Raw genomic sequence first — 27512 nt, forward strand, 5'->3', positions numbered from 1 at the left:
CTAAATCATTACCCAGGATTCATTAGACATCACTTATTTGGGTAAATGCTATTTATTATAATATCCTTGTTCTTCTTGTTATTATGGACTGTAATAGCTGCCATCCAGCCATCTGCCAGCTCTTTATAGCTTTGCAGAAGTGAGGGACAAGTGTGTAAGAGCAGTTATTTTCAGCACCAAGTTGCAACAGGACCATAGGGGAGCTTGGAGGGGTTTAATAAGGACCAACTCAGTGGTTCCAAACTTCCCAACCATCACTCAGATGTGTTTGGGGACCCTGTTCTCACAGAGGTGTGAAACACCCACCAGAACTTTGGGGGTCCTCTGAGATCTACATAATTTTGGGAACCCCTGGACTGCTGCAGCTCACAGGATCCCGAGGAAATTCCGAGTGAAGTCTCCGTATTTCTGCTGGGCAGGGAGCAGCCCAGCCAGGTGTTAAAAGAAAATGGGTCAAGATCACCACATTTCTATCCATTCTGAAATTATGTTTTCCTGCACAAAAACATTTTGATAAGGAAAAGCATTTTGTGCTATTTATTGCAACTAGCTCTGAGGATACAACTGACTCTGCCGAAGATAAGGAGGACCTTGGAATTGCAGGAGCAGGATCACCAGTGAGTTAAGCAGCAGCCACTAGTGCATAGTGGGTTTCCATTTCAGACAGAGGACATCAGACCCCCAGCTAGAGTAAAACCCACCAGTCCTACACAAGTACACACAGCTAGGAATATTTTTTCCAGTTGAAGACTGGGATCTGTACAGCAAAGCAGTGAGTTGTTGTGCATGAACTGCATGTCTGCTAAGGGTGTTTAAAATGCAAGAACGACTCAGTGCACTTATTTTCTGCTTGAAAAGTCTGCACATGTTGCAGAGGTTTTGGTCAGAGAGCTCCATTTACTCTCCTGCATGTTTTGATTCAAGCCACTCGAGAATAAAATGTACATTAAAATACACCTAACTTCATCTTTATGAGTGTTTAATGATGTCTGCTCCATCAAGGATGATGGTCATAGAAACACAGAGTGGTTTGGGTTGGAAGGGACCTTAAAGATCATCCAGTTTCACCCCTTGCCATGGGCAGGGATGCTAGACCACTAGACCAGGTTGCTCTAAGCTCTATCCAACCTGACCTTCAACACTTCCAGGGATGGGGCAACCACAGCTTCTTTGGACAACCTGTGCCATGGCCTCACCACACTCACAGCGAAGAAGTTCTTCTTAATATCTGATCTAAATTCTAAATGATCCTGAAACCAACTTTCTGAGGCTCAGTTTTAAGCCCACTACTCCTTAAAGAGGTGGGAGAAGGTGAGGTGTCCAGGGAATGGGCACCATGCTGGAGTCAAGACACGTTGGCTAATGATGGGCAGGGTAGTGAATTCCCTCAAAGCCCTGCTCTCTGGAGCAAACATATTGGATCTGGGAGGGGCTGGCCCCCAGGGGAGTTTGGACATCTGAGATGCTTAGTCCTTTAGGCCATTACTTGAGAGGGAGAAGATGGGGAAATGGAGAGGGAACATGGGGAGCAGAGTGCTGGGGAGGAACATGAATTTCCCTGCAGGATCCTGGTGTTGTTGTCACTTCTTGTTTCATTTTCTACCTCTTTTTTCCCCTCTTTCTCCCATCCTCAGGCCAGGACAAGATCTTTTATGTATTGCAGGTACCTGTGTGAAGTGACCCTTAAACTGGGTTGTTTGAGGTGAGCAAAGCCCCCACCAGCCGCTGCCGATTAATTATTACTTCCATCCTCCTGCTTCTCAACCTTGGGAAACTGCTCTGTATTGGGTAATTCCTTTTTTTTTTTTTTTTAATACCCTCCCCTCAAATGGGCAACAGTCAAAATACAACTTGCCCTGGGCTTAAAAAAAAACATTTCCTACCAAAACTGCCGGTCAGAGACAAGAGACCCTTTAGGGAAGGAGCCCGTGGATAGAGGGATGCCTGTGGGGTTGTCCCCCATGAGAGGCACAGATTAATCTGCACCAGGGCAGCGGCATTTGGGAGCAGGATTTTGTGGTGACGTTAGTGCCCTGGCAAAGAGACAAGGTGGAGCCTGGTTGTTACGACACTGAGCACTTCAGCCCCCGGCACGATTTCCATTGGCACCTGTGCCAGGAGCCAGGAGGGAGACCTTTGCTCAGCTTCCTATTAACCATTTAGTTTTAATTAAAAGGCATTCACTGGTGAGCTGTCACTGACCAGCTGGGAGGATAAGTGGGTGGTCCCCAACCATCATGTTGAACTATGTTTGTCACTAATCTGGCCATTTTTGGTATTGCAGAGAAAGGGATGAGATGGGTGCAAAGGAGGTGCTTAGGAAAAGAGGTGTGAGACTGTGCTGGAGCTTTTGGGGAGGAAAGGGTGGAAAACTCTCACCCTGTAGTGTGCACAGGGGTGAGAACTGAGCATCTTAGTCCTGACCCCTTAGTTCTGCCTGAACTTGAACACTCTCCCCATATATGATTAGGAATGCCCAGTTTTGGTTGGGCACACCCCAGAAGGAGGGTTAATTCATCCCACGAATCTACCCCAAGATGTTCAGTCCCGGTGCCACCAAGCTGTCCTAAAGGGGCAATGTCTCCTCTGTGCTGACATCTGTCCCTTATGACTCAGGGTGACCAGGCTGCTGGCTGGCCCTTATCTCCTCTCTCTGTCTTATCTCCTTCCAGTAGAAATTGGATTGGGATCGGGCGCCCTGGGAGCTCCAAGTGGAGTAGCTGATGGAGGCAGCTGACAACAGCATTTCCTGGAGGCTGAGCTCTTGGACAAGGACTCCTAGGAACAGCTCCTAGGGACAGTGAGGCTGAGGTGGGTGACATTAAAAAACCCCTCTGCAGTGCTGAGTTCCTCATCTGCCTGCAAAACAGCTGGTGCTGAAATCCTATGGGACACCTTGGAGGTGAAACAGAGTGGTGAGAGCCCCTGATGACGTGGGATGACCCTACAAGGCTGATGAGGATGGGCAATGCTGGTGGCCAAGCTACAGCTCCCATGAACTGGGATTGAACGGAGCATCCCGTGCACCTGAAGCAGCACAGGGAAGTGGGTCATGGCTGGAGATCCAGACTTGTCCTAAAAAACACCCTGAGGTGCAAATTCAGGCAGCTGCCCATGGGGTGAGCCCTGGTAAATACCTCTCATAGGCAGGCAGGGGTGTGGCCCCTTGGGACCAGTGATGCAGGCACGGGGGGGAATCACACCAGGGCTGCCTCACTGCCATGTGCCACCATCCCATGCAGAGGTGGTCCCATGTGGTGGGTTCAACTCACCCCCTGGCAAGACTTTGGGCTGGTGTCAGATGGGGGTTCGCACGCACTGGGGTGACAGTAAGGGACAAAGGCCACCAGCTGTCCTCCGGAGACCCCGGCTGAGCGCCCTGGGTGGAAAGCACGGCGGTGCCCGGCGGTCTGGGCTCCCTTCCAGGCCCGTCATGGGACTCCCAGCAAATCCCCCAGGGCAATCCGATCTCCGGGACGCCGGGCACCTATCCCTCCCTCCGGCACGTCGGGTTTTCCATGGTTTAAGGTGCCAAAGTTCATTGACAGTGGTGGCAGCTCGGGCACACCCACAGCCTGTGCCACCCTCCATGGGACAGCGCCGGTCACCCAGACAGCAGGAAGGAAAACAAGGTGCAATAGGGACAAAGCCACTTTGCAAACGGGTGTAAAACCGTGGGGGATAAAAAAAAAAAAACCCAAACAGTCTTGTGACACATACTACATAAGCCCCAGAGGTTGTATGGCTGCTAGTAGATGTTAGCTGGTTTTATTTCACAGAGCAGTCAGAACTGATGATGAAACTGTCTGAAGCCTTGCGGAGACAAATGACACATGTTTCCCAGTAGTCCTTGAATGGCTATCAAATGTGTCATAGTTAGGAGCCAGCCTGGAGGGACTTTTCCTCCAGTAGGTCCTATTCCAGGAAATGAGTCTGCCTTGTGCATTCCCTAAATTTGTCAGTGATCTAGGAGGCATCTCTATTAAAATTTCGGTAAAGTTTCTACAAACTCTTGAGTAATCTAGGAGGTGAAATAATCATGTGGTAAAAGCCTCCTATCTATTCTGGGAAGAGAAGGTTGGCTCACTGGGAAGCACAACTAGCCCTGGAGTGATGCAGTGCCACTTGTCCCTTTGCAGCTCTGCTATGGGTTCTGTGTGAAATCCCCACAACCGTCTCCTTGTGCTGCTACTTGTACTCCTGTGGCCCAGAGGGGACTGTCACATCCCCAGAGCGAGGTGCACGGTGCCATACGTGCTCTCTGCACCACCCACACACCTCTGCACGGGTGCCAGGGGCTTGCAAAACCCAGGGGGTCAGGGACGTGGAGCATGGCTCTGGCTCCCAGGTCCCTTGGTGCGTGTCCAGGCAAGCAAATTCATCACTATGGGGTGACCACAACAAAACTGAGGATCAGGAGTAGTGCTGGTAATGCTGGAAGGTTGACATGGGACAGAACTGTGCCAAAAATCCCTTGAAGAATCTCCATTTCAGACTATTGTGTTCCTTCTGCACAGTGTCACCTTCCAAACTCACTCCCAGTTTTCCCCTTTGTCTTCCCACCCAGGCTGAGCTAGGGGAAGGCTTGGTCAGCCCTGCACTACCCAAATATCTGACATGTTAAAAATGCCTGTGGCAGTATTTGAGCCACCACATCACCATCTTGAACTAGGAATACTACCACGAGAAGAGGTTTTCCAAGTTGATGAAGCACTCAAACGCCAGTGGAATCACAGAAAGAGCAAGTTATAATAAAATAATCCAGTACCCCCCCCACTTGCCTCCCTCCCTGCGAACTCCACTGAACTTGGAAAAACCAAAACAAAACAGGGCTGAGTTCAGCCTCAGTTCAAGTTGTAGATAAAGTTCAACCTACTTCTAATTTTATCCTGACAGTTCCCACCAGAAAATAGGCTCCGGCACGGCGCCCTGGGGGTAATCCAGCCCTGACTCCCACCCCTCCTCCAGCCCCCCTGGGTGTCCCCAAAACCTCCTGCCCATGTCCCACGGGACAATGAGCACCAGGCCACATCTCCCAGACACCCCATGGGACCTTCTGCTGAGGGTGCATCACCATCCCATGGGGCTGGTTGTCCCCAGGACCAAGCTGTGTCCAACCAGGACCACCCCCGACTGGGACAGGTCTCCAAGGGACAACTGCTTGTTGGACCTGTTTTGGGTTTTTTCCCCATTGCTTCCCTTAGGAGTGTCACTTTTATCCAGTGCCACTTTGATCCAGCACCACAGGAGCAATTAGAAGTGGGGGAGAGGGTAACGAGGGGAGGAACTGGGAGGCAAAGGGTTGTGCACAGAGGGGTGGGATGAGCAGGGGAGATGAGGCTCCCTGCAACATCCTTGCAGCATTTACATTGGTACGTGGGTGGTGGTGGTTCCTGGGGGGATTTTGGGATGCAAGTACAGCACAACCCTGGAAAACTGGAGGTTGTGGACTCCCCATTCCTGAAACTGTCCAAGGCCAGGTTGGACAGGGCTTGGAGCAACCTGGTCTAGTGGAAGGTGTCCCTGCCCACGGCAGGGATGTGGAACTGGATGAGCTTTAAGGTCCCTCCCATCCCAAACCATTCTCTGATTCTATGATTTTACAAATCTAAAGTGTTGCAGAAGGTGTTAACAGAGGGAGAAAATCCTTGTGCAAGGTTCTGAGAACCTACACGTGAACTGCAGGGACCAAGGACTCTGTCCCCAAAAAGGTGAGTGCAGGTGGGAACTGACACAAGGACAACTCATCATCCCCAACATCCTCAGCTGTGGAAAGGGAGTTGAGGTGCCCAAACATGGCAGCACAGAGCTGGAGAAGGGAAGGAACCCTCCCTGTAAATACAAAGGAGCAAAGGGAAATATAAATTACAGGACAGAGAGCAAATGTGGGGGAAAAAAAATGGGTGAAACGGGCTGAAAAACAGAACCCAAGCATCAGTACTGTGTTATTTGGGTTTAGAACCCCTGTGAGAGCAGTGATCCCCCACAGCACCACCTTTAAGTGCTCAGAAAAGCAGCAGCAGAAATGTGATTTTTATAAAAATACATACAGGAGGATATGATTGTAAAACCAATCGTAGTCACTACATACAACTCTATCCCTCCCCCAAACGCTTCATCGCCCCCCCAGAAAAGAGGACTGCATTTATCTTCAGGAAATCAGCACAAAAGCATGTTTTCTAACAAATACATTGCATTTTTTTCTGCTTGAAAAGAAGAGCAGAGCAGCCCTGCTAACTGGGGGTTGGTTTCTTCCACGAGTTGTAAAATCCAGCCCCGGGGATAGAAGTTACCTTCGCTGTAAAACAATCCACCAACTGGATTTCACAATCTCTGTCGTCTTTCTCTCCCCACAGCAATATTTTTACAGTGTTTGCCCTCAAACCAGTTTTTCATCAGCCGACGTGTAATTACCACCAGACAGGTTTTGGATAACCCATCCCCTGCTGCAGTTTTTCCTCCCACCCTCATGCTGCACAGCCGCTAACCTACCCTATCTGGCCTCTTCCAGACTTGCTTTGAAAGCTCAATTTGACCTCTTCTGGACCTCAACATTTTAAATTATATAAAAAAAAGCCAGTTTAAAATTTTTTTCTGAGCTTGAAGTGTGCTAATCTGTGGAATTGTTCAAGGCCAGGTTGAATGGGGCTTGGAGCAACCTGGTCTAGTGGAGGTGTCCCTGCCCATGGCAGCGGGGTGGAATATGATGAACTTTAAGGTCCCTTCAAACTTAAACCCTTCCAGTATTCTGTGATTTTATGATCAAGGCAGGGAGTAGTAAATGCTGATCAGGATTTATTTTGGGTTTTACCACATGGAAAAAGAAAGTGCCAGTGACAGATAATTTGGCTGTGGTTGACAGAAGGGACCTGGGGAACCCCCAGCTCAGCTGATACCTGACCATGGCACACCAGGTTGATGCTGCTCTCAACTCACCTGTGCGTGGTAGCCTGGCTCCAGCTCCTGCACATCTGATGCCAGAGCATAGGACTCTGTGCCAAAAAAGCCAAGGCTCCTCCAGAGCTCACGATTATTATTTTTAAAGGTAAGAGGGCACAGCTTGTTCCCCACCTCCACCCTCAGGATGACAGCCAGAAGGAAATTCTCCTTGGTGCGAGCATGAAGCAAGAGCAGACAGGATTTGTCCCTTGGACTGGTAAACCTGGGGCATCCACCTATATCTTCAGGCACCTTCCAATTAAAACTCAGGCTTGGTGCTGCTGGTAGAAGTGTGGAAATGGTCTCCATAATCATCCATTTGGACTTTGCACTGGTCCTTGATGCCACGGAACCTCATGGACCATTTTATTGACCTGCCCATGGCAGGCGGATGGAAGTAGATGATCTTTAAGGGCCCTTCCAACCCAAATCCCATTTTGGGATTCCATGATTCTATAACCTCTCACACTCATGCAGACCCTCACGGCAGCCCAGTTCCTCGGACAACTGTATCCACCACATCTCCACCAGTTGCAAAGGCAGGGATCTGCCCCAAGACCTGGTTTCTTCTCACAGCTCTGTCACCGATGACTGACGTGGGGTCACCAGCAGCATCAGCAGGGTCTGTCTGCCCCACCCCACAACTTCACAGAATTACAGAATCATTTAAGTTGGAAAAGCCCCCCAAGACCATGAAGTCCAACCTGTGTCCAATGCCCACCTTGTCTCCCAGCCCAGACCACTGAGTGCCACATCCAGTTGTTCCTTGGACACCTCCAGGGATGGGGACTCCACCGCCTCCCTGGGCAGCTCCTTCCAATGCCTGACCACCCTTTCCAGGGAGAAATTCCTCCTGATGTTCAACTTGAAGTCTTGGCTTCAAGGAGGCCACATGTCATGTATTTGGACACCAAGAATGATATGTGTGGGGCCAGAAATGCTGATGCATTTCCCTCTGGCAGGGTTGGAGGAAGAGGAGCAGAGGCTGAAGCCAGGCCAGGACCATGCAGCGCACGGTAGAGGTGATTTCTCCCATCAGACCTTTGCCATCTCCTGGCATCACTTTCCCCAAAGTGGAAACTTCTGACGGGAAAGCTCTATGGGAAGTTATTGAGAAGGTCTGAGCTAATAAAATCCAAACAATTTGTTTAAATGTTATTGCTACAGCAACATAACATACATCGAAACAAAACGCTTTGTTTGGTGAAAAAACTGGGATGATTTAGGACAGAATGGAATTCTGAAATCTCAGTATTTCTCTTGAGAGGGAGTTAGTATTTTTTCCCATTAGCTCTGTGGCACGGCCATGACTGGTGGGAAATGGCTTTGATCTGGCATGGAATGAGGCATCAGTTGAGCAGCCCATCCACCAAGGCTTTGTCCTTTGCAACACCACTTTACCCCCCTCAGAGGCTGCAGCTCCAAAGGGAGCAGTGCCTTGGCACAGAGGGGAAAGCCAAACCACCTCCCTATAAAGGTTCCATTTCTGGGACCATCTGTCCTCAAGACCTCACGCTAATCTGTGACAGAAAGGATAACCACAGGACTCTCCAAGAGGTACAGGCAGTGTAGGCATCCTGTAAGTGTTTAAATCAATAAAATATAGCCCAAATATCTAAGTACGTGATATTTTCTGCAGAAATCTGTCCCTAGGAATTCAGAGAAGTCCTGAGGAGTAGAACAGACATCAAGCTAAGCTCAGTAGTCATATTGATGCAGCCACACAAGTCTCCAGTTTCATAGCTAAGGATCACAACGTTGGACTCAAAAGGAAGAGGCCATATATTCTTATAGTGTGCATTATTGTTTTACTATCAATGTTTTTCTTGGATCCCAAGCAATAATAATTGAAGCTACAGTTCAGCTGGCCAACACAGCAGCAGTGATGCTACATTAAGCTTACTTATCTTTGTTACCCATTTTGCCATCAGCACAAGCATTTAAAAACTCCCCTTAATATCCAGTACAGGACTGGAGCTGCTGGAAGAAGAGAACATCCTGCATCTCAGCTATTTGCAGGTTTGCCATGTTTTAGGAAAGCCAAAGAAACTTACTGTGATCCATAGGGTTTCTTTATTTGCTGCTGTCTGGGATTTTGGCAGTCATGAGGAATTCACAGAAATATTCCTGCATCTTGAAAGCTTCAGCTCTGTACGGATGCCCATCCATCTGCTCCAAATTTTCTGTTACTGCAGGTTATTTTCTCATTTAATGTGTCTTGGTGGTCCCGGGGGCCCAGGGATCATCTCTGCTCTTGGCTTCACTGCTCCCAGCCCAACTCCATTGCTGACAAACTCTTCCCAAACCTGGTCCAGATGCTCAAAACCCTGATTTTGTGGAACAGGTCAAACTCCAGCTCCAGCAAAACCTGGAGCTGTAGGGTCTGGCTGTAGGTGGGGGCTCATGATAGGGATGTTTAGGGATGGCTCCTTGGAAAGGGTGGCACATAGTCATTTATGGTAGGTCATAGAGTCATAGAATGGTTGGGGTTGGAAGGGACCTCAAAGCTCACCCAGTTCCACCCCCTGGCATGGGCAGGGACACATTCCACCAGCCCAGGTTGCTCCAAGCCACATCCAACCTGGCCTTCAACACTTCCAGGGATGGGGCAGCCACAGCTTCTCTGAGTAACCTGTGCCAGGGCCTCACCACACTCACAACCAAAAATTTCTTCCCAATATCCCATCTAAATCCTGAATGATCCCAAATTCAGCTTTCTGAGGCTCAGTTTCAATCCCACTATTCCTTAAAGAGGTGGGAGTAGGTGAGGTTTCCAGTGAATGGGCACCATGCTGAAGTCAAGACACGTTGGCTAATGATAGGAATTTTCCCCAAAGCCCTGCTCTCTGGAGCAAACATATTGGATCTGGGAGGGGCTGGCCCCCAGGGGAGTTTGGACATCTGAGATGTTTAGTTGTGTCCTGTGAGCCCATTATTTGAATGAGAAGATGCTCTGGCATAAGGAAAATGAAGAGAGAACATGGGGATTAGAGTGCTGGGGAGGAACATGAATTTCCCTGCAGGATCCTGGTGTTGTTGTCACCCCTTGTCTCACCTTCCACCACTTTTCCCCCTCTTTTTCCCATCCTCAGGCCAGGACAAGTTTCAGGCCAATATATGCACTTCAGTTAGCCAATAATTAAACGGCATGGGCTAGAGAAGGGTTTTTCAGAGGAGACCTCTGAATAAAAACTTTTTAAAAGATTGTTTTCTAACAGGCAGCAGTGGCTTGCAAGCCCTCATTGCTATAGCATTGGGTAAAACTGATGTGATAAATTGAGGGGGTCCTCTAACAGACCTGCAGGCTCAGCTGAGGTACGGCACAAACAGATGGGAACAGGCAGATGTGGAGGCAGAGACAGGAGAGTGGCCCAATCCATCACCCATGGACCTCTGAGCCCTTTGCACTGCTCCCATGGGCTTCATCCTCAACCCCGTGAGAAGTGATGAGGAGCAAGAGGGACCAACTCCATCCAGAGGTGCAGCAGGATGTGACCCAGCATCAGGAGCACAGGCTGAGCCATCCCCTCAGAGCACTTCCAAGTTGTATTTCCAAGTAGAAACCATGAGGGATAATCTTTTCTCCCCTCCCCCCTCCATATTCCTTTTCCTCCATCCTGAACAAAAGGAGGTTCCCTCCCAGACCAGCAGAAGCGATAGCGTGTACCCACAAAGAGATGGGGAAATGTCAAGCTTAAAACATTTATTACTCAGATGATGCATTTTATAGCATACAGTGGGTCTGGATGTTCTATAAACAAAGACTGAATTGCCACAAAGAGTTATTAGCTCCCTTGTTTTAACAGTCTCTGAAATGCTGACAACGATGAGTTTGTGATTTCTCTAGTATGAATATCTAGTCTTTATTCTCCCCAAAACCTTTTTGCTTTTTTTAAAATTTTTTTTTTTTAAATTTTTTTTCTTAAAGCGCTTAGTTTAACAAATATGATTAAATTAAAAATGTTGCTTTTTCAAATGCAAATAAATACATTAAAAAAAAAATTGCTAGCGTTAACTCTGCGTTCTGCAGGACACCACAGCTCCCCTGGCTATTGACAGTGGACTTTTCAACCCTTAGTATAATTTCTCCTGAAAGAATACTGAAAATATCACTGTGACTGTCTAATAGCTAACGCCAAGAAGAGTAAAATTAGTGTAAAGCCATAAAGTACCCAGCAGGGAAATCAAAAAAAAAAAAAAAAATCATATTTAAGATTTTGAGTGATTTCCAAGTGAGGGATGTTATAAAAATAAGCATGAAAATAAATTATAAGTTATTCTGACAAGTTTTCTTTCAAAACCATCAATCATGCTAAGAATAGATACTAATTAATCTCCTTCAAGGGAAGGGGGGAACCAAGCAAATCACTTACTTTTCCTTTCTTTTCCCCCACTTCTGTTTCACCTTCCTATACATGAGACTTCTCCAAACAAGGGTGAAATCCCTCATGGGGAAACCAAGCAAGTCACTTTGTGGGTAGCAAAAACCGTCAGTTCGGGAAAGAATTTCACCAGGAATGAGGTGAATTAGATGCTGGGGAATCTGGCAGGGAGTCAGAAAACCTGCCCCGCATCCGAGGGAAAGGGGCATGGCCACGGTGTGGAGCATCACTCCTCGCAGAGGCTTCAGCCCCTCGCTCTTGCACCAGCCCGAGGTTTGGCCCCACACATATTTGGCCCGAAGAGGTTATTTTCCCCCTTTGCTGATGTAGCCACATGGGGACAACGTAGCAAAACCCCACACAGATGATTTTTACTGAGCAGCAAAGATGGAATCTGGCTAATCTGGGGAGACGTAGCTGGTGGCTTTGCACCTAAAAATACACATTGGAGAGAATTACGCTCTTTGGCGACCGTTTCTACACAAAGACAAATAAGGGAGAAAAAAAAAAGAGAAGAAAACACTCTAAGATCCCCAGGTGCTCACCAGGCATCCCAAAAAAAATTCCCCAGCGTTGCTCCTCATCAAATGTCCTCGTGGTGCCTCTTCTCCCGACATGGTGCATGATGCCACGTGCCTACCGGCTTCCTACAGATGGCCTTCAGAAAGATACTATTGGCAGCATGTAATTTTGGGGAAAAAAAAAACATTTTTGGTCAACACTTTTATTCTCGGATATCAACAGAGTGACTGATGTACCGAAGCAGTTAATGGCTGGACGAACCCATGTTAATAGCAGAGATAAATGGCAAGACACCAAAACCAAACAGACTCCACATAAAAGTTCTTCGTTGGGAAAAATCCCAGTGTTGGAAGGGAAAGTCATGGGCCAAGCCTGGCCAGAGGGGGTTGCAGGATTGCCCTGCAATGGGAAAATTGAATAAACCCTCACAGCAGGCAGGGGTAGGGAAACGCTTTAGCAGAAATACTGCCTTGTGGCTTACACTTTGACTCTGAATGCCTCCTGATGCACTGATGAAAATTCAAGTTTTTAGAAACAAAATCCCCAAGTCTCTGGATTTTTCTTTTTTTTTTTTTTTTTTTTTTTTTTCTTTCACTACATCCCAAGAAAAAATTCTGGGGGATGTGAGAAGCTGCAGGGGCCGGAGTGGTGGTCTGGATCGCTGCTGGCAGGATCCCTGGCACCCCGACCCATCAGGCTGCGTCCCTGTTATAGGACTTTTCTGCTCTGTAAAAAATAAAAAAAAAATGAAGACAAAACTGGTTTTCAGGTCTTCTCCCAGAAGACTGATGCTGTGCCTGAGCGCACTGCGATGGGTGTTATATCCCCTTCTACTTCACTCCCTGAGAACTCAGGGAGCAGGAAAAAACAAAGAGCAATGGGCACAACCCTGAGCCTTGTAATACTGATGGGCTTTGCTGCCTTAATGAAGTTCATCTGCTCATTAATACTCTCAAACCCCATTGCTACTAATGAAGCTGACCCAACGCAAGGCGTTGTCACCATGCAAAGTTCCTGGGCTGAAATCCACAAAGTAAAAATTCATTTTTCCAGACACTTCCGGTGCACTCAGAAATCATTTTGCTGCTTTCTGAGCAGACAGGAAAACTGAAGCTCCCGTTTTCAGCTTGCTCCTCTTGCTCCATGTGCAGAAGAAGCACAGCAGACAATCAGATGAGAATCCAAATAATTTTGAACTCCAGCATCACGACTCCCACCTCTTGCAATGCATTTTCTGCTGAAAACTTCTGCCCTTTAAATTTTGCAGCAAAAGCTTCCTCCCCATCACGTACAGACCAACACATTCATAAGGCACCCAAGAACATACTGCACATCCAAAGAGGTCAGGGTGAAATCTGTCTTCTCTACAAGCCACCAGAAATTCAACATCTTCCTCGGAAAAATGGGTTTGAGCCGCTGTGTTCAGACCCAGCCTGCCTGGTCCGGGGTCCAAGTGCGCCGTCATCGCAGTATGAATTCTCTTATCACAGTAAAGGAAAGTAAATTGAATAATGGGAAAAACCAGGATGGGCTGCCGGCATCGTGCCTTCCTTGGCTCCTCATCTGCTGTGCAGATGGGACGGGGCAGCTTGCACCCTCATTAGGCTTCACTAAAATAAGCACCTGGAGGGATTTAGTAAGTCAAAGTGTTGACAGATGAACAAATAAGGAGACGATCAAATCTTCTTCACAATTTGGGGAGCGATGCAACGGCGTGGTGTTCCTCCGGACCAGCCTCCTCACCCTCAGGGCATTTCCTCACCCAGGTGGCATCTCAACATCATCCCCTGCAGCCACCCTCTCCCTTGGGATGCTCCAGCACGGAGCAACGAAGGGATCCTGGAGCAACCTGGGGATCCCCAAGAAAACTCTGCCTCTCTGAAAATCAGTCACCCATCCCTCAATGACATGGTGCCACTTACACCGACCACGGGACACAGCTTCTCCTGCACACTGCACACCTAGAAACACTGGATAGCATATTCAGCTAGTTAGAAGCCAGGCTCAAAACCTCTATTTTTGGCTTTATCTATTTTTTTCGTCTTCTTTTTTCACTCTTTTGTTTTGCCATACATTGTTTGTCTTCTCTTTGACCGGTCTCCAAAGAAGAACATCAAACCTTCATTTCTCCCTCGTCCTGTACATTATTAGGCCCAACTATAACAGGCCTGGATTTAAATGCATAATTACAACCGTGACAGTAATTACAATAAAGCACTCCTTCAATGGAAACAAAAAAAAAGTATTACAAAAAAAAAAAGGGTTATAGTGGCTGAGGAATAACGGCAACTTGAACAGCAAGAGCCGCAGAATCCCCTTTTTTTAGAGCCCCCAGCTCAGAGAACACATTTCTCAATCCACCAAAGAGGTTACTGGCAAGATGACAGTGGCTATGTAACTTCTGCAGTGGCTTTTGGACTCATTTAAAACACTCCTTCTGCTTCAGCATCTTCACATAAACCATTAGCCAGCTTGTGGGAAGGCATTGCTCTACGCGCCTCCGAGCCGCTCGCAATTGTCCGTTCGACGATACAATAAGAAGAAATTACAAATGCTCGAGAAAAAGAAAAGCCAGTGCAAATAAGAAAGTCGTCCCGCTCTCTGATCTGCTCTTGAAGGGGTGGCGGGTAGGTGGGGGGACACACAGAAAGTCGAAAACAAGAGGAGGAGGGGGGGAACCTAACGCAAGCCCCGCTCGACAAAAGCCATCAATTATGAGCGTCTGGTGTAGTGTGTGTCTGGCTTTGTCCTCCCGAGACATCTGCTGCTTGCTGTCTCCCGCCAGTTGGCCAGGGCAAGGCAGGAGGACGGCGTGAAAACAATGCTAGCCTCCACTTGGATTATATTTTTTTTTTTTTCCTTTTCCAAATTCTGTGTCTTCTTTCGAAAGCCAAACAATAACCCGGCGGGATGCGCTGCTGCCGCTTGAGCAATGAGTTCAGAAAAGAAACCCCTAAAACAAAACCACGGCGGGGAGGAGGGGTGGCACTTGGCGGCGCGGCTGAAAAAGAAACATGCTTCTCCCTCCCCACCCCACGAACATATTCTCGAGCATGCTGGGGTTTGGTCTGCTGGGGGGGTTTAAATCGGAAAAGCTCTTGCCGGATCCCATCGAGGCGCGTGTCTTCTCCTCGTCCCTTCCCACCCCACCTCGCCCTGCCCCTCAAGCCGTCAGTTTTTGGATGGTCTTGTTGTAGTACTGCGTGATAGTGGGTGTCAGGGGGTTCCAGTTGTTGGCGTGCAGCTCGATGACCTCCAGCAGCAGGGACCTCGTCAGCATGGACTCGGAGGGGCACAGCATCTTGTCGCGTGCAATCGCCAACAGCTCCGTCATCATCTCGGGCAGCTGCTCCTCCAGCAGCCGGCCAGTGCTCTGCAGCTGTTGGGAGAAGAAGGGGTCAGTCGTGGATTATTGATCCCTGCGAGTCCCTTCCAACTTGAGACAGCCTGTGATTCTATCCCTCTATCAATATTAAAACACCCCACTGCCTTTTACAGACACCTCCCGTCCCTCCAGTTCTCCCCTGCGTGGTGCAGGCAAGGTTAAAGGCGTCGTGGCTTCTGAAAACCAAAACCACCCAGCAGCAGCAGGCTCCAAGAGCTGAGCATGAAGGGCGAGGTTTTCAAAAGCATCAGCGCCGGGCTGCAGGAGGAGTGTATGGTTCAGCTCCCACTGACTTCAAAGGCGGCAACGCTGGATCTCTTTTGAAAAAAAAAAAAAAAGAAGAAGAAAAAAAAATCCCACCTAAAAATCACGCTATTGTCAAAACAAAGTGCAGGCTGTGATGTGGTATTCCTGCCTTCTACCTGGCCCTTCATTTACTCGCTGATTCACAGCTCCCAGTGACTCCCAGTCATTAGCTGGAATAAGCAGAACACTCCTGTGTGCATAACAAATCCTGCTCCACCGAGATCTGCATTTATACCTGTTGTGCAGCTTTGCTGAGCACAGCCAAGGGCTTTTTCTGAAACAATTACTACTTGAAGAGCCTCCATGGAGCAGCATAAGCCTTAAGTCGTTCCACAGAGAAGGTCCAAGCTTGGGGTGGACAGTGGTGAGTCCCCCAGCATGGAAGGCTCCCCAAAGCAGAGCTCCCCAAGGTTTTCACCTTAAAAAGTCAAACCCTTCTCCTAGGCTGCCTGTTGCTTAGCTGAATTTTAGCCATTCAGGCTGCAATTTCAACTGCTCTCTGCAAGGAAAGCATCTATCCCCATGGGCCAATCACTTCCCAAAAAAGTAACTAATGAAACTCAGCTATATTTGTACCAGCATTTCTCTGAGAAACTGCTGCTGAGCAGTGCAAACCTCTCATATGAGCAACAGGACAGCTTTTGCTCCAATACAGGTGTTTCTGTGCTTAAAAAATTAATGGAGGGCGAGATTTGAAGGAAGGAGGATGATATAATTTTGTCATGGGACCCCAGCTACCAAACTTCTTGAATCCATTTACATGTACCAGGAGCCCAATGACAGAGCCTCAAGGGCCACCTCTTATCTCACCATGATGTCTTTTACCTACTCTGTTTTTGTGACACCCCAACTAGAGTCCTGAATCCAGTTCTGGAGTCCTCAGCACAGGAGGGACATGGACCTGCTAGAGCAAGTTGTCCCTGCTGTTTGCAGAGGGGTGTTGGACCAAATGACCTTTGAAGATATCTTCCAACCCTAACCATTCTGTCATTCCATAATTCAAAGAAACAACACAGCTGTTTGGGTCTGTAAACATCACACATGCATGGCCAAGGACAGAAGGGGTAAAGCAATGAGGATTAGGGCAGATGTGCAGGTGCCTCCCTACCTCCATGGAGCAGCAGAGCACAGCATCTTCCTTCACATCCTGAGATTGCAACAACTGCAAAAGAGAGAAGAGAGAAGTAGTGAGAAATCCATGACCTCATCACCCTCTTCCTCCTCTTCCTCCTCCTCCCTTATGACCTTCCTTGCATCTCTCTTCATGCAGCTTGGCTTTGGACTCCTTTCCAGGAGGAAAGAACAGGAAATCAAAAAGAGGGAAGAAAAGAGATTGTCCACACAAAATTTTCAGGTAAACAGCGGCAAAACACAGGGTAAAATTTAGATTAACAACTTTCATAATAAATTTTGTTCAGGTTACAATGCTTTGTTTTACCCCATGGCGGGCAACGAGAAAGCAAACTCATTTCACACACACAGTGATTAAATGGAACCATCAGTCAACAACACTGGAGCAGTACAGACCTGGGAGCAGCTCTTTGGGAGGGAAAGGCTCTGCCCAAGAGGCAGCCACCCACCACCAAACCTCCCCATCCCCATGGGGATACTTTGGAGAGCCTAAAAATTACCTGATGGGAAAGTTTTACATCCAATACACCCTAATTAATATGGCTCCTTCTAGGCTGATTATACAGTGGTGCAGGTGCAAGGGGTGCCAATGAAACTAGGGAGTCTCAGGTGCACCAACTCCAACCCTGCTCCCCATGAACTCTGTGTCATGAGCTCGCAAGCAGCAGCAACTTTCAAGAAAGACCCAAAACGTTGCTGGGCATGGCATGGGGTGGCACAGGAAGATGCTCATCCTACTTGATTCAGACTCAGGTCATGCAGTGACAGTCAATGTCTCTACCTGACAGCAGCAAAGTGTGGGACCTCAGCATGACTCACCCCACAAACCTTGAAACCATGAGCAAGGACTCTTGAAATGGGACCAAAAATACACATTTTTCTTTGTTTTCATCTTTATGACAAGTACTGGCAACGCTCAAGGCCATGGCCACTTCCATCTCATCACTTTGGGATGAACAACGCCTGATGGCCCCAAGCTAATCCCTGCATGCAGTGGGGAGCTGAGTGCATGCACTAACCACTGAGAAAAAAGGAGAAAAAAATGGGAAAACTGGCTTTATTAGTTTCTGAAATTCATTAGGCCAAGGCAAACTTCAGAAAAGGAGTTGAACTGATTAAAACTGCCCTTATAAAAGTCGCTCGGCATAACTGAACGTGCTCCAAAGTCACATCCTTTAGCTAAAATCACAAATTGTGATTCTCAGCCTTATCATCTCTCCTTCCCACTCTTGTTTTTCCTTGTTTCCTTTCCTTTACAAATAAACGCCTGTTTGTTTACCAGCTCCACAACGGCTGGAAAATAGCTGGGGAAAAAAGAGGTAATGCAAGGAATTATCATTGCTCTCAAGAGTTTTGTCTTCAGCCTCTTCTGTACTCGGCAGACAGCCGTTCGTTCACTTTGAAGATGATGTTTACAGCATCTCCATGAGCATGTTGTCCACTGGTTTTATCTCACATTAGCCAAAGGTTCAGCCAGGGTTTTCGAGTCGTGCAACAGTATTTTCTTCCCTCCTTTCCCCCACCCCAGTTTATCTTTCTGCTGAGCTGGTTGGAAACTGTTAGTTAAGCCCAAGCCACATGCTCTGAGATAAGTTCTCAAAAACAGTTCACAGATTCTTCACAAAAAAACACCCATGAGAATATTTTAAACCTAACGCTATCAAGGAAAAAAAAAAAAAGAAAAATAAATTAGGGAAAAATATAAACAGGAGTAGTCCAGAAATTCCCTCCTGGGGTATTTAGCTCATGAGCGTGGGATGAAGTAGGGCCACAAATAAAATACATATTCACTTTTCTTATTTTTGCTGTTCTTTAGTAAAGAACATAATATGAAAACTCAAGCATGAAAATGGAGTTAGGGTTGATTAAGAAGGTCCAGCTCCAGCCTATCCTCTGTTGTGGTCTCCTCAATGATCCTGCTCTCAGTGGAAAAGCTGCAACTTCACTTGGGCTTTCCTTGCCCCATCTTCCCACCTGCAGGATTGGGACACACTTCTCTACCTCAAAAGGTGTTTGTGAGGATGAATATGTCACTGTCAAGCATTTGGCTAGGGAATAACAGTCTTACCTACCTATGACGAAACAGAATATATCCTACCCCCAGCCCTGGGCAGGCACCCTCTAACTTCATCCTTGCCCTCCTGGACCTCACCTGATGTGACTCGGTTGAACAGGGAGAATGCACGTGCTCCATCTCATCCATCAGGGTACCACTTACTCTACCTTGTCCATGGAGACACCATGTACACCACCTTGTCCATCCAGGATGTCCTCCATTGCTCAATCACTCCATTCAGGCACTGTGTGCCCCACCTCATTCATCCAAGGCACCACGTACTTCACTGCTCCACACAGGTACCAAGAGATACCAGTCCCAAGCGCCACAGGTGAGCCTGCCTGTGACATGTAGGCTGGGGAGGCCCACAACCTGCCCACCAAGCCCAGGCACATCCCTGTGCAGCAGAGCAGGGCCCACCACTCAGATCTGGTGGTGCTCTGGGGAACGAGAGTCCAAATCCATGGCCACAGATGGTTGTCAGCCACCTGCATCCGTGCAACGGACCAAAGACTGGAGGATCAGAAAGGTGTCCCTGTTTCTCTGCATGTTCCTGATCATGTTTCTAGCATGCTGGGGTGCAAGCACTAACTATCTGCTGCTGATCCCTGCATGATGGGGCAGGAGGAAGCCTGGCACAGGCAATGAAGCTTGCTGACTGGAAGGACCATGCTGGTTGCCACCATCAACCTCTTCACCCATCCATGACGACTTGCATGTGTTTCTCAAAGGGTGTTCCATCGCCACCCACGGTGCCCCATGTGAGCACCACGCCACCCCAAAGCACCTGGAGCTTGCTTCAGCATTTCCCAAATTTATCTGACCCCTGAGTCAGCCCTGATGGGGGCTGCAAGAAAAAAATGGTGCAAATAGTTTGAGAGGTCCAGGGAAATCCCAGCCCTGAAGTACCGGCACTTGTGTGACCACCCAGCCAATTGCATCCATCGTTCACAACCTAATTCATATTTGCTTACAATATTTTAAGGTAAACACGCTATACCCATTAAATTAGCACTCCCACATTGGAATTATTATTTATTTAACCATTTATAGCTGCTCCTCCCTGCTGCATGCCACAGCCCAACTCTCACCTTGGGCACCATCCCCTCCCCCTCTCTACCAGGTTCCCACGTGGTTCAAACCGGCCACCGAACGTGGATGAGGGATTTGAAAAAGGAGCATGAGGCAGACAACAGGACAGGTGAGCTGAGACTCACATGCTTCTCGGTTTAACCTGTAATCATCCCCCGGGGGCTGGGGCTGTCTGAGAGAAAAACTTCCCTTTGCTCTCCAGCCGGTTTCCCCCGTACGGGGCGAAGCCGGGCAATGAAAGCAGCAGTTCCTGCTGGAAAGCAGACAAAGAGTCTGCTTGATTTCCTAAGAGAAGAGGCTGCATGCCAGAATCTGCCCGGCCAGTCATATAATACCCAGCCTTGGTTGCGAAAGGCTTCTCACTTTTGTTTCTGGTGCTGGACTGGCTGCTCTGCAGACTGGTGGAAGATATCGGGCGCCTTCCCTTCTGAATTTCTGGGTCATGCTGAGAGATGAGCATCGGGCAAGGTCTTCTGCAGGGTCAGTGCAGTGGGCTTAGGGTACTGAATATTTGCATAAGCAACCCATAAATAAATTTTAGGGTCTTCTCCTATAAGTGCTATGTGTGGTGGGGGAGTTGTAGGGTTGCCTTCCAGGGTGGCTCTTAAATGCAACTGGTTTCCATGACGTGCTACTGGTACCCACCTTCCCTGGCCTCCATGGACTCAAAACCTGCTCTTTACATCTTTGCAGAGGTAAGTATCATAAGCCACATGGGGTGGGCATGCAGTGGTAGTTGAAGGACCAAAGAAACCCCAAAACTACAGTTGTGCCTCATCACAGACAGAACCAGCTTGGTCCTTCTGAACAGCAATGGATGCATGTGCAAGAGGTGCAGACCACCAGGAGCAAACCAGAGAGCTGAGCTGATGGGACTCACCCCAAATATTTGGGTTTATTATCTGCTTTCTGAGATCACCTGGGCTGCAGAGAAGCTGAAATGCTTACCTGGTGTTCTCAGGGGTGCCCACACCGCAAGGAGGACAGGAGAACCTGCCCCACCACCCCTTATCAGCAAACCACGCAGGTTCAATTGTGTTCTTCAGCAATTCCCCCCCAGGACATGGAGTGGGAGCAGCCCAACGCATACATTACCCTTTCCAGCTGCAATGATACTTCTTCTGCACGGCACAGCACTAATTACTGCGTATGATATCGCTTGCAAAATGACACATAAGTGATGCCTGCCACTAACTACCCCTCAGAACGCCGTGTTTTCTGATGCTTCGGCGATGACTACAGTGTGAGAGCATGGAAACCTTGGAAATACCCACTGAGAGCCATGGAGAGGCCGGGGAGAGACTCGGGGAACGCTGGACTGACCACAGCCCGCGCGCCGCTCGCCCCGGCTCCCCCGACGGGCATCCCGGGTTCATCCGTCCAGGTGGCAACACGCACGGACACCCAGACAGCCCCGGGCAAGGAGCTCCAGCCTCCCAACCACTCCACGGTCCCTGCCCACAGGAATGCTTTTCATCTGCACCTAGGTCACAAGGAGGTGCCTGCCAGTATTCCCCCTGGGAGCGTAGACCACGGCCACAGGGGAACCAACCAGCGCGCTGCGAACGCATCACTCGGGGGTAGTAACCAACTCACAGGTGTGAAACGAGGGCTTATAAGAAAGATGGGGAGAGAGCTTTTAGTGCAGCCTATAATGAAAGGACAAGGGGTGATGATTTTAAACCAAAAGAGGGGAGATTTGGACTAGATAGACAGAAGAAATTACAATGAGGGTGAGCCTGGCACAGGCTGCCCAAAGAAGCTGTGGCTGCCCCATCCCCGGAAGTGTGTGAGTCCAGGCGGGATGGGGCTTGGAGCAACCTGGTCTAGTAGAAAGTGTCCCTGCCCATTGCAGGGGTTTGGAATGAAATGGGCTTTAAAGGTTCCTTCCAGCCCAAACAGTTCTATGGTTCTATGATTATCCCCTATAACCAGCAGTGTGGTTAAGGTGCAGGGTGTGCTATGCTGCTAACATGGCTCTGCAGGCACTCTTAGTGCTCTAATGGACCACAGCTGGGGAACTCCTGCCCCCAAAACCTCCTGGAATCCCCACAGTCTGCTGGGTGGGTCCTCCTGGGAGCACAAGCCAGTTCTGCTGTGCTTGACGGGTTCTCTGCAGACAGACATCAATAGCAATTTACTGCTTTTCCAGTGGCCCCTTATCGACCTACTGTCGCAAGCCTTTAAGGAAGATGCCTGAGATAAGATCCACGGGACTAAATGGCTCTGCATGGGGAGAGTCACGCACTTCTCCGAGCTACAGGCACTGCTACAGCTCTGCTTTTCTTACTGTCACAAGGCAGGGGGTGGTGGAAACAGCCAGGACTGAGGAAAACACAGAGTACAAACATGGGTGTGGGGGATGAGCAGTTACAAAACACTCCACCAACAGGCCAGCTTCAGGATTTCTACAATTTGCTCCCATCAGAATATCAGCTCCTTGACCCAAGACATCAGAAGGTCAGCTGAGCTGATCCTGTGCCCATCAAAAAGCTGTGCCAGTGCCACCCTCTTGAAAGGGGTACCGAGTCCCTCTCCAGGAGAAAGAGAAGCCAGATGGAACCTTTTTCTAGAGAAGAAACAAGTGAGCACCTTTAGAAGTCCACAGGCATAAGTCACATCTTCTCTGCTCATCCATTTGATGCTAAGGTTGCCCTAATACAAAGTTTTGGATAAAATCTTTCCATTATGAAGCTATCTGTGCTGGTCTCTGTATGAGGCACAGGCTCTGCTGTGCTCCAAAATGTGACTTGTTGGGATTTGAAAACACAGCTGACCTGGGAGAGGCAGTCTGTGTCCAGCTGCTTCCACCAGCAATGGTGTTTCTCTCCATACACCCTTCTGCTCATGCCTCTCTGGGGATCTGGGAAGTCTTCAAGCCTATGGATGATGCACAAGGTGCCACCAGCCCATGCTTCTCATGGTGGGATCCTTCTTCCCAATTGCCTGATTGAGGTGTTGTGGTCTCAGCCTGGGTGAGAACACACTGACAGCAACTCTTGCTGCTCCATTAGGAAGAGGTCACTGCTGATCACCTAAGCAGCTCCCCAAATGAGGTAGCACAGGGGGGAAGGACCTCTGTGCTGGAGCTGCTTGTGCCTGCATGGCTGCCTCAGAGCTGTGTCCATAACAGGCACTTTCCCTAACATATTTGGGACAACTTAAAGCAGTTTTGGTGGCACCAACTCCTTTTACAGTGATGTGCTCCTCTCAGCTGAGGAGGAGACTTCTGTTCTCCTATTACACAACCAGGACTCCCCGGGTGGAGGGTAAGAAGAGATTAGTTTGTTTATCGCACCGAGTAAACCAAAATGTTGGTTATCCTCCTTGTCAGGCTCCTGAGGAACTCAGAGATACTTAACAGCAAATTGAATTAAGGCCAGAGGAACAAAATCCTGTACCCAGTCGTGGGAAACTCCTCCTACTCCTTTCCACTGTAGACAAGGGAAACCATGAAACATGACTCTCTCTCCCCGGATCTGGAACGGCAGAAGGGATTCCAGCGAAGATGGAAACCATTAAGAGGCAATTAGTGGAGACAATGATGAAGAAAATCTGGTCACTCATCAACCCAGACACTGCAATCCAACAGTAGCCTGGTGGTTACACATCCCCTGGCTGGAGGTGGACCTCCAGGACCCGAAGGTGAGTGAGGCAGACGAGCAGAGCCACCCAGTCTGGGTGCACGGGGAGTTCGAGCCACCCAGACGACCGGCTTCATCCTGCCCGGCTGAAGACATAATAACCCTGGGAGAGGAGGATGTGATCTCATCCCAAGGGTCCCGGGGAAACACAAAACATGGAAAGAAACAGTGGTGAGACCATCGTGCTTGATTGCAGCGGGCTCCACCCTGGCTGGCCGGAGGCTCTCCGCTTTCCTGGCTCTGCAGAGGGAGAGAGCGCATGGCGGCAGACGCAAATAGTTGTGTTTACATCCCATTGAAAGGGTTTTTGGGAACTAACAATGCCTGGTACGGAGGGTGAGGGAGAAAAACAAAGCCACGCGAGGAGGAGGGACCATCCTGTGAGATGGTATCTAGCTTCGTTTCTTTATCTGCCCAAATTGCTTCCGCTGCCTTCTCCGTGGGTCCCAGAGAGAAAAGGGTGGCATTTCCCCTCCCCTATTTGAAATACGCCACCACAGTTTTAATGCTGGGACTAGAGAAGTCCTGTGGCTTTCCGAGAATATGTTCCTGCACATAAAATACTCAACAGGGTAGCTGGGCTCGAAGGCCTTGGGCAGCCCTCCTTGGTTTGGCCTTCCCTCGTCTGCTCCCAAACAACGCACGATCTCCTTAACCCTGCCCTTTGACCAAAATGACCAGGATTAAAGGAAATTTGGTGCTTCCCCAAGTAAGCTGCATTCACAGGAGTGTTTTTGCCAGCACAGCTATGAGGGTCTACGGTTGTGGGAGCTTTTAGCATGGTTATTTACTTATGTACTTATGGCAAGGCAGGTGTGGAGGTAGAGGGACATCCAGCCCAGCCTGGAGCATGGCTCTACAGACAGTCACCCATCTCTGCTCTTTGCAGACCCCTGCTCCTGCACTCTACCTCCTGTCATGGCTGTGAAGGTCCACATCAACCCACAGATTAGCATGCTACACTTGCTCCAAATCCCAGACTTTTCTCCAAGCTCTTCCACGTCTTCAACCCTCATCTTCTGGATTCCCAAGATATTTCCCCACTTGTTGCTCTCCTCTGCTCTCCAATCCTCTTCCTTCATGTGTCTCTGACCCCTAGTCTCCTTTTTTTCCTGCCCCTCTCTGAAATCCCTTCCCTCCCATGCCCACAACCCTCACCCTCTTCCATTCTTTCCCTATACAAACCACTTCCCAGTTTGTCCCAGTGCCACTGGACTGGAGACTGAACAGTTGATTTTGGCAGAACCAGACTGGGGGGGTACCAGAAGGGCACTTCTATGAGAAAATAAGTCCCCTTCTCCATAAATGACTTATTTTCTCTTCAGATCTGGCCTCGTGGAGCTACCTGGGTGGATAGCGGCCTGGGGTCAAGATCCAGCCCCCTTGGTGTCTTTGCTCATTTGATAAAGCAAAAATTCTGCTTCATTCTCTGACTAGGAAATCAATGTTAAAAATCCTAGCATCTCATTATACTATCAAAGACCCTTTTTTCGACTCAAAGGGCTGATGCTTTTTAAAAAGTGAGAGTGATTAAAAAAATCCAACACAACCCACGTTAAAAGATACAATTTTCTTTTCCAAACAGCACCACCCTCCTCGCTCATGACTGCAGCCAGGAAGGTTTTCCTTTCTCTTCCTCTGAAGGAGACAGTGAAAAGGCAGTGCCCTCTTGAAGTTCAGACGTTAATTACTGTGTTAGAATATTTTGCTAAATTACACAGCATGGCCTCGGGAGATAACAGGCACTAAGAGAAGGGAGGGGAGTGGATACCGGTCTACATGCTGCACCGCAGACTCAGACGTGGGGGGAAGGCAATTAGACGGGGAGTATTTATCCTCCCTGCACCACCACCCCGAGGCTTTCAGTTAGCAGCATGTACCCAGCCAGGGAAGCGATGGGAGTGTGCCAAGATTTTAAACGATGCTGAAATGGGACTGTCTCTGCCAACCAGACTGGAGGTAGGAGACAACTCCTGCAGAGAAGCAACTGTCCTGCCTGCTGCCAGCCTGCCGGCTCTGATCCCTGCTGTTTCACGGCTCCTGGGAGCTGCCCTCAGTCCCCAGGGTTGGTAGTAAGACCCTAAAAGCGCCTGTCTTGGGTCAGGTCACTGACCCAAGATATCTCTTGGGGATATCCCCTGCATACCCACCTAGCCCCAGCAGCAACAACCCCCTCAAGCTGGAGGGATCTCTGTGAATTGATCCTGCAGCCACAGCCTCCCGCAAGAAGGAGTTCTGCAGCTTCCTTAGTCTTTCTCTGATGAGCTGCTTTCTGGGGTTTGCTCCTGTTTGCCCCAACAGCCCTGTCCGATGCACCTGGGGGGGCTGAGAGTGGGATGGTGCCACAGCAGGGCTGCTTCCTGTCACCCCTGATATCCAATCCCTTTATATCCAAGCGAGGACATCATGGGTGGACAACAGGATGGGAAAAAATTTGGGCCAGATGGTTGGGCTCAGAGGGTTGTAGCTACTGGATTATAACCCAACTCTGAGGGCCAGGAATGAGCAGTACTGAGGCATGATTCTGGGACCTGCCCTATTTAGCATCCTTACCTGTGGCAGGGAGGAGGTGAGGAGCACAATCTTGTGAAGTTTGGAGATTTAGGGGTTGGGGATTTGGAGATTTGGGGATGTCCCGAATGTGCTCAAGGAGCTGCCATTCAGAGGGACTTCAGTGGGGTGGAGGAAAGTGTCAAGACAAAACTTAAACATTCAACAATAAATTAGGCCAGTGCAGGACAAGAGGACAGGGACATGGGCAAGGGGTGGGATAGGATTATTATGGGAGGTGAGAGCAGGCAGAACCCACCCTGTGTTGCCTGCCCATGGGACACCAGCCAGCAAGGTGCCTTGAGGGGACAATAGTGGCATTGCCACCTGGCATCTTCTTGAGCTTAAGTCCCCCAAGCCAGTTTTTCCACCTCCTCGCTCTGTTGCCATAGGCAACTGCTCAGGTTACCTGGCTGTAAAGGCAGGTGTGGCTGCTACATGGCGTCATAAAAATAAACAAATGCATCCAAAGCAGCACTCAGCACCAACCACCTTGGCTGGAAGTGGCTGCCCCTGGCAGGGGGCTGGCAGGAAGGTGGCAGTTCCCAGCCCCAGAGGCACCTCCTGAGTCAGTGTCCCATCAGCATCCACTGAGGATGAGACTGAGACACAAGAGGAGCCAAACCTCCCAACACCACTCATTTGTCCCGGCTCCTACAGAGCCTGGCCATGGCTCCACACTGGCTGCCAGCCCTCCTTCCCTGCAGACTTCAGCAATCACCAAGAACTGGGCTGGGTCTCTCAGGATCCAGTGCTAATTCTTCTCCCCAGCAGCAGTGAGGGATGAATCAGGGAGGTCACTGAGCTGGGGTGGCCCATGCCCACCCCGCTGACACACACGCAGCCACAGCAGCACAGAGCTGGATGAAGAACAGCCAGCTCCAACTCTGTTTAATAAAGAGCTAGGGAAGGCAAAAGTGGTGACAATCAGTGAACAATAGATGGCAAGTAATATTATTTATTATCTCTACATCTTCAGTAGCCACGGGGCACTTCTTGCACCACGCACAGGGCTCTGATGGTTCAACTGACATTTGCTGCTCCCTTGTGTTAACCCCTTTTCTACATTTTGCTGACACTGCCAAAGGCCATGGTAAAGAAGAAATATGGCCAGGCTGCAAGAACCAAAGTCCCTTGGTTGTTCTCCTGGTTTTAGTTGGTTTTGGGGGACATGCAATGTGAAGAAGTGTTGGAGCAGGGCTGAATGTGGTCCCCAGGGTTTGGACATGGGGCACAGGCTTTGGGGCGGCAAGGATGTCAGCATGTTCACTCCTCACCTTCCTGGAAGGGCAGAATGAGATGTACAGGGACAAACTGAGAGTGGTTTTCTGAAGTAAAGTGAGGCCTGAGTAAAGAAGGCTATAGGAGAGCTGAGAGGAGACAGTGGAACTCCCTCTTGCTGAGACCATCATGCACAGGAGCCAGGACAACTTCCCAGAACTGCTAAATCTGTTTTCCTTCAGACAGATAAAAGACCCATGAAGGAATATCATCCTGGAAGATGC

General features: G+C 49.0%; 1 protein-coding gene across 5 annotated transcripts in view; it reads right to left on the reverse strand.

Annotated features, from left to right (window-relative positions):
• Positions 1-10627: 10627 nt before the first annotated feature.
• CTIF (cap binding complex dependent translation initiation factor) overlaps positions 10628-27512 on the reverse strand; it is a 147768-nt gene continuing 130883 nt past the window's right edge. For all 5 annotated transcript variants that reach the window (XM_051803690.1, XM_051803689.1, XM_051803687.1 and 2 more), the window contains 2 exons: positions 16643-16696; positions 10628-15222 (listed from right to left, as the gene is read on the reverse strand). In XM_051803690.1, the coding sequence (XP_051659650.1) occupies positions 15007-15222; positions 16643-16696 (270 nt within the window). In that variant the 3' untranslated portion in view covers positions 10628-15006. The remainder of the gene's footprint in view (positions 15223-16642; positions 16697-27512) is intronic.

The sequence above is a fragment of the Manacus candei genome, unplaced genomic scaffold (genome assembly GCF_025592945.1).
Source record: "Manacus candei isolate 608988 ecotype Guabito, Panama unplaced genomic scaffold, ASM2559294v1 h1tg000059l, whole genome shotgun sequence".
NCBI classification, from domain to species: domain Eukaryota; kingdom Metazoa; phylum Chordata; class Aves; order Passeriformes; family Pipridae; genus Manacus; species Manacus candei.